The 7739-nt window shown below is 47.0% G+C and overlaps 1 protein-coding gene across 1 annotated transcript in view; it reads right to left on the bottom strand.

The window, feature by feature from the left end:
* Positions 1-7739, bottom strand: part of LOC109483988 (cytoplasmic dynein 1 heavy chain 1-like) — an 82257-nt gene that overhangs the window by 23233 nt on the left and 51285 nt on the right. The window contains 8 exon segments of the mRNA XM_019787145.1: positions 67-121; positions 434-587; positions 1312-1511; positions 1888-2074; positions 2540-2703; positions 3291-3456; positions 4205-4358; positions 4549-4723. Coding sequence (XP_019642704.1) covers positions 67-121; positions 434-587; positions 1312-1511; positions 1888-2074; positions 2540-2703; positions 3291-3456; positions 4205-4358; positions 4549-4723 — 1255 coding nt within the window.

The raw sequence follows: 7739 nt of genomic DNA, 5'->3' as shown, positions 1-7739 counted from the left end.
GGGGGGAATACACAACATGAGCAGGGCAGTAACAACCCTAACCCCAACTCTAACCCCAATTCTAACCCTTACACTGGGTCATCAGAGTGGTGTACTCATCTCCCTCAAACAGTCCCGGCACCTAGGGAAGATAGAAGATTACATTTAAGATTTTGCTCTTCCGTTAGTAAGTAGTGTTGATGGGGAGGTTACCCTGTACGTTAGCCTGATATACATTGATAGGTAAGTTAAAACCTTACCTTTCAGTTAGCCAGTAGAGTGTTGTCTGGAAAATTAGAATTTTACCTCTCCGTTAGCGAGCAGATTGTTGATTGTGTGTTTAAGGGAGGTTAGAATCTTGCCTCTCCGTTCATGAGTAGTGTGTTGATAGGAAGGTTAGCCTGAGGTGTGTCGATACACAAGATACACAACTGTAGTTAAGCTAAGATTTTACCTCTCCGTTGGCGAGCAGAGTGTTGATCCTCTCCAGGAATCCGGAGTCGAGCACGTTGGACTCGTCCATGATGAAGGCGATTTTCTCGTCCTTACAGCCCGACCGCCGCAGCACGTTCCGCAGGTCCTCATCAAAGTCTGCGGCTGTGTACTTCCTACAGGCCAGAGGAACAACACACATTAGAGAAAATAGGTCAAAAACATTGTCAAAGTCTGTGGCTGTGTACTTCCTATCATAGAGGAGATACAACAAACATTAATAACTGTTGGTGGGAAAAATACATCAAAAACATTGTCAAAGTCTGCAGCTGCGTACTTCCTACACAGTGGAGAACATATAAAAACACACATTAGCAACTGTAGGTACTTCCTGTCAAAGCAGAGAAACAACACACATTAGTACACACAACATACACTGTACGTACTTCCTACAGGGACAAAATATGTCCTTTTTCCTACAGTCTAACCCCATTACCAACACAAATCTGAGGCCAAACTGCTATCTTAGCAGGCTGAAGGTTAATGGCACTGTCCCTAGTGCTGAAACTGTGGTGGTTATTAACCTTCTCCCTGCTGCCTAACCCCAGAAACTTAGCAGGCTGAAGGTTTAAGAGCAAAGCCTTGCCCACCTTGATCTGAAAGACCATCAGTCCAGGCAACAAACCAAAAGGACATGTAATATAATGTTATACCTGTAATGTTGATGGAAGTTTTGTTTTTGACAAAGAAAGCCCTGCCTACCTGTGGACCTTGATCTGATAGACCGTGAGTCCGTTCATCCAGGCAACAAACCAGAAGTACATGTTACATCTGTAATGTTATTATATATCTGTACATGTTATATTATGTTATATCTGTAATGCTGAAAGCCCTGCCCACCTGTGGACCTTGATCTGGTAGACCGTAAGTCCGTTCATCCAGGCCACGAAGCGCGACAGCGTGGTCTTGCCGGCTCCGCTCATGCCGATGAGCAGAAGGTGGCCCTGGGGCTGCTGGAAGATCCGGTCGATCCGCAGAACGTTGTCCAACACCTCGTTAAACAGCACCAGAGGAACGTCAAGCTCCTCTTCGTAGAACACCTGGTGAAGGGATGAGAACAGTTAAGGCCAGGCTGCATGTCCTACTATCCTGCTGTTTCTATCCTACTACTCTCACAGAGTATCCATGGCCCAGGAAAGTTCACTGCTGCCCAAACCAGGAACATACCATGCTCTTCCTCATAAAACACCTGGTGATGGGGTCATCGGAGTTGTATCCTGCATTTTGTTTGCATCATACTACACAACGTACTGGCTTCAAACAGGGAAACAGGAAGGTTTGCTGCCCAAACAGGGGCACATGAAGCTCCTACTGATAGAATACCTGGCAACGGGGTTAGGAGAGTTACTTACTGTAGAGGGTGGGTCGGCATAGTGCCTCAGCCATTCAGTTAACAATGGCAGTTTAAGTCCTTACCTTGAGTCTGGCCTTGGTGTACTCTCTCAGCTCCTCCCTGTCTACAGGAACGTAGTCTTTAGACAGCCACTTGCTGTAGAGGATGGGTCGGCCGAGCGCCTTCTGCTGGTCGATGTTGGGGAAGTGCTTCAGCGCCACCGTGTTGATGTTCTCATCCGTCCACTGACGCTCCTCTTCTTCCACCAACCTGACAGTAAAAGGAGTGAACCATTGTAAAAAAAACAGGTAACACAATGTAATCCCATAGCCTTTTTGAAACCATAGGGGCAGTGGCTCCCCTATATCTAAGGTATTGGAAAGTGTCCCTCTCCTTCCACTGCCTTTACCTCGGAGCCCAAAGTCAGGTACCAATTTCACACCTGGGGGGTAAAGTGATGAAAGTCCTGTAAAGTGCCTTTCTCCAGGGCACAATGTCTGGCCAGGAATGCCAGGGATTGAACCTGTGGCCTCTCTGTCTCTAATCGGCCATTTGATGCTACCAGGAATTATACAGTAGTGGTGTTGTTGACAGAGAAAGAGCTGTCAAGACATTTTCTGCATTTACATAATTAAGTCAACAGCGGCAACATTGAAATGTTTTCTCTGACGTTCCCCATTATTGTCTACCCTGAGACATGGTGATGTTTGCTATGATCTATAATTTTGTCCTGACCTGTCCTGGAAGAGCCTGAGCCCCTCGTGTGCCCAGATGCGCACCAGACCCTCCACAGGAAGCGACTCGAGCGGCCGCAGGGCCTCCAGGATCCCGCGCACCCAGCGGGTCATTTCACGTGGGCTGTAGATGTAGTGTGGCTGGGTGTCCTGGGTAAACCTCTCCTGGGGAACACAGTAACAGCAGGTCAGAATCAGTGGTTCCTAACCCTAACCCTAACCCTCGCACCCAGCAGGTCATTTCACGTGGGCTGTAGATGAAGTGGTAACCTACGGCTGTGAGGCATGGACCCTACACGCCAGTGACATCCGCAGGATTCAGGCCCTAGAGATGAAATGCTACAGGAAGATCCTGCGCATCAGCTGGACGGACCACCGCACAAACGACTCTGTGTTAGAACAGCTGGGAGTGGAAAGAACACTTTTAAACACCATAAAGAGGCGGAAACTCCAGTACTTTGGGCATGCCACACGAGCAGAGAACATCACCACCCACATACTGCAAGGGGGGATCAATGGAAGGAGGAGCCGTGGAAGACCACGCCGGAGGTGGGGCGACGATGTCCGTGACTGGATGGGCATGCCACTGGCTGAGTGCTCTCACAGGGCCAGAGACAGGAGAGAGTGGAGGAGGCTGATACTGGATGCCACCATAGTCCCCGACCCTCAGACATGAGGATGGGACTAGGTAAAGGTAAAGGTAAAGGTAGATGAAGTGTGGCTGGGTAGAACTCGAGTGTTGCCATAATTACCTGTGACATAGTGAAGAACTCGACCATTGCCATAGTGAGAGGCTCTGCGTAGGTCCGTAGGGTGGGGATCAGGCGCAGCATGGCACGGTTGAAGGTGCCGTAGATCTGCATGAGGGACGGAGCCGCAGGGTAGTCCACATACACCACAGGCACATGCCGCAGGAACCTAAGTAGTACAATATAACAGGTAAATATGTTAGGAAGGTGTCCATTTGAGATTAGCTTCCGTAGCTAGAGAAAGTGACGGTTCAGCAAAAGTAAAAAGTAAAGTAGTCATCCTCAACTGATGACGCTTTTTCAACTAGTGCAATGCCTGCTGTTTATAGCCAACCACACTGGGTCAGCCCTACTCTTCTTGATAAGTGTGTTGGGTTTTTTACAGAGGTTTGGCACTTGAGGCTTTGCCACAGAGCCACCAAGGCTTTACGTCACCATCCAAAATGACAGCAATCCCTCATAGCATGTCTGAGCTGAGCCGACACTGGGATCAAACTTGTGCCCAAGGGGTTCCCAGAACTTGACAACTTGGGGATACTGACAACTCATCCTTGCTCCAGCTACATGTAAGCAGCCCAGAGACTACTTGCCAGCCTGAGTAAAGAGACTCTTTTTACACAACCAAGTCTTTTATTCAGCTGACGTTTCGGTGACCGTCTGTCACCTTCCTCAGGGCAATTCTGACTGGTTCACATTGCATTGCAGCTACAGGTGTCGCTGCTACAGATGCATTCCTAAATGTACAATATTTGCCCCGAGGAAGGTGACAGATGGTCACTGAAACATCGGCAACACCAAAGACTTGATTGTGTCTCTTTACTCAGTGTCTTACCAACCTGATGAAACTATTCACGGATATTTGCCAGCCTACCTGTGAGACAGGGGTTTACGGCCCGGATCTGTCGGGGATTACTGACCTGTGAGACAGAGGTTTGCGGCCCGGATCTGTCGGGGGGTTGCACGCTCCCACGAACTGGATCCTCTCGAACTTGACCCACTGCTGGTCGGAGGAGCGGAAGAAGCCGCCGTGTTCCACCATCTGCCTCAGGAACGAGATGACTCGCTGCGTGCCTGCAGAGGAGGAATTTTTTTTCACCTCAAAACAAAGCTCAAAAAACTTACTGTGGAGACAGATGTTTGTTCACCGTAGACTCGAAAAATTTAAGGTTGTACCCATTTGGGAAGCATTCACAAGGAAGCTTGTTCCATAGTGATGTAGTTCTAGGAAAGAAGATTTCAGTATGGAACGTATGATACGTACCGTACTTGTCCATGTCCGGGAGATTGATTTCATCGCAGAAGACGACGAGCCACTTGCCCAGCTGGATGGGAGACAGCACCAGTCCGTGGGGGGTCCTCCGGTACTCGCAGTAGTGGTCAAACGTCTTCAGCATCAGCTCCGGAGTCGTCGCGCTCGAGAAGTTCAGACCAACAACCTGCGGAGACCAGAGAAAGTTAGAGACATACATGTCCATCCTGCCTGGTTCATAGCAGTTGGTACACCAGCACTTGATAAGGCCTAGGAAAAAAATGTTGTGTTTCCTGTTTCCCGACCGACCCTAGAAAAACCTCTAGCCTTCTTGTGTGGATCCTTGCAAGAGACATCAAGCTGATCGACCTTTTCTATTTTCTAACCCCATGATCTGACACCCGAGTGATGAAACGTTGTACAATTGTTTTTCAACATTGACATTGAAAATGAAAGTGTCTTCATTCAAGTTTTACTTTGTTTATTATATAATAAATATATTGTATAAGTTGGATCACTTAAGAGATTGCCAAAGTCTTAAAAAAAAGGGATAATCCCTACCTACCGACCCTATTTTTTTCACGACTGAAACAGGAAACACATTTTTTTCTAGGCCTTAAGTGTACATCCTGCCTGATTCATGGCGGTTGCATAGCGGTTGGTGCACCAGCACTAAATTTTGTGGTAATGAGAATTCAACAATGTACACCGGGTGGAATTCTGCAATAAAAGTTTTTGTCACTGAGGAGGTGATTCCTCACTGGTGTGGTGCACAGTTACTTATCATGACTATCAAACATGCAGTCAAACCTGTTCTAGAAATCACTTTAAGTTTGCATAGTTACAAATGTATGAACCACCATCTGGCTGCCATTGTAGTTGCTTTTTGGTGGAACGTTAGATAATATTTCCCATTGACCCAAGCATTAAGAGCACAGTCTACAGTGGCCACCTTTCTACTGGGACCACTTTGTTCATCTCACTTGAGTAGCAACTATAGGCAGGTTTCGCTACTTCTACAAAGTATGTCGCCATGAACATTATAGTGGTCCAAACGTAACTGTAAGAGGCTGAAGAGTGTAGATTGCGCTGCTATAGAACATAGGCAACACCCCAAAACAGTGCGTTACAACTTCGCAGATTGAAAAAGACTTTAAACATCTTCTATCAAAGTCAGTGAACAAAGAATATTAAGAAGCTTTGTTGTTAGTATGTATGGAAAGAACGGCAGACTCTGAACTTGGGACAACTGAACCAATGTGAAAGTACAGTATAGTAAATACATGTCATGTACTAATGAGTTACATTCTGATCTGGGTATATTACACCTTGTTTAACCTCTTATGAAGTTAAGTGTTTGGGTCAATTATTCCTATGGTTACTTACAAGGGCTGGCGATGACAATGTTTAAATTTACAGAATCTGATTGAGGTCTAATTCCACAGCTCTCATTTTAGATAGGAAGATATGAGAGCCAGTATACAATGACAATTGAGAGAACCCTGTTCCTTACAGTGATTTTTCTATTGCTGCAGTTGGTAAGGACTGCAAGGTAAGCTAAGCTGTAACAGAAGGGAATAGTAACTGTTGTGACATCCAGCGCATAGTGAATGGCCTAGTAACTAAACCTACGTTCCCAAGCACAGATGAACACAGGAACAAGCCTGGATGCAGGTAACCACACGAGAGTTGGAAGGCAACTCAGTCTTAACCAACGAAACGTGTTAGTTATAAGTTTGTTGAGCGCACCAGAAGCACTCCATAAACAAAGCAGCTGTAAGGAAGGAAAAAGTCTGAAACAAAAACCAGGTCATACGTAACACATGCAAACCAGTTTACCTCCAAATCATGCAGATTGGCTGGTAAGCCCTGCTATAGAGAGAAAACAACATGTCACTACAAAAATATATCAACTAAATCAATATAAAAGCAAACCATGTACCACTCTAGGTACATGTAGTCTACTAAATGTAAGCAAGACATGCTATTATACAAGAAAATGTCTACAAATCTCTTTCACAGCGCTATTATTAACAAGAGTACAACATCTGCATCTACATGGCCTCCTTCAGTCCATATGGTAACAGCCCTACATCCTTGGCTATAGCTGAATAGTCCTATACGAGAATGACTGTCTCTGCCACATAGGGCAGCTACAAAGTAAGCATCACAAGGGGGAGGCCAGAAGATCCACACAAGTCTCAGCCTAGTCCCATGTTCTCACAAGAGTAGGCCACTTCGTGAGGTACGCGTCTGCTACCTTTCAAACAGTCACTATTGATTGAAGAATATTGTACTAACTATGCATTACAGTCAAGAAATGATAAGCGCTAAAACATATAATCATTTTTTACCTCCATGTCGGGCAGGGCGCGCAGGGCGCTGAAGAGAGTCATGGTCTTGCCACTGCCCGGCGGTCCGCAGAGGACGAGCGGCTTGTGCTCCGCCAGCCAGGTGTACAGCAGCGCCTCGTGCCGAACCGTGTCCAGTGTGGGTACCACCACGTCAGGCGCGGCCACCTTGTGGGTCTCCACCTCCACCTGCGGAACCTTCGCGTTCCACGGCAGCCAGTCACCTGTGATGCTTACCTGGCGCACAGGTAAAAAAGGTAAAGGTAGTCCCGTGGGTTTTTTTTCAGGCTGTAGCAGGTTAATCCACTGCGTCTAGGGAGGCCAACAGTGGTCAGATACGTAATGCATACATCATTCAAGGCAAAAATATGTGATCAAAATAGCTTTAGTCAGATGCCTTCACATACAGGCTACCATGGTCAAGGATGGGAACACAGGAAAAACTCACACACCTATACCACAGTTAAGAGTTGTGAGAACAACCCATTGCGCAGACTCCTTGCTCACCTCGAAGTCGATGATGGGTATGCTTGGGTTGGGCGGCAGCGGGATGGTCGTCACTCCGCGGATAAACGTGCCCATCTCCTCCCGAACCCTCATCTTCGCATCTCCCACCAGAGACCACAGCAGGGAGTGCACCAGCATCTTCGGGATGTACTTCTCCAGCTGGTCAAACTGTCATGGCAACAGGCAGGTAAACAAACAGGTTAACATGTAAACATATAGCCCTAACCTAACCTAACCCTAAAACCAAGCCCTGACACTAACCCTAACCCTGGCCCTGACACTAACCCTAGCCCTGGCCCTGACCTTAACACTAGCCCTAGTCCTAGCCCTAGCCATAGCCATAGC

Source organism: Branchiostoma belcheri, unplaced genomic scaffold (genome assembly GCF_001625305.1).
Source record: "Branchiostoma belcheri isolate BF01 breed outbred unplaced genomic scaffold, Haploidv18h27 scaffold68, whole genome shotgun sequence".
NCBI lineage: Eukaryota > Metazoa > Chordata > Leptocardii > Amphioxiformes > Branchiostomatidae > Branchiostoma > Branchiostoma belcheri.
Note: the sequence above shows the minus strand (reverse complement) of the source record. Positions and strands in the feature narration are given on the sequence as shown.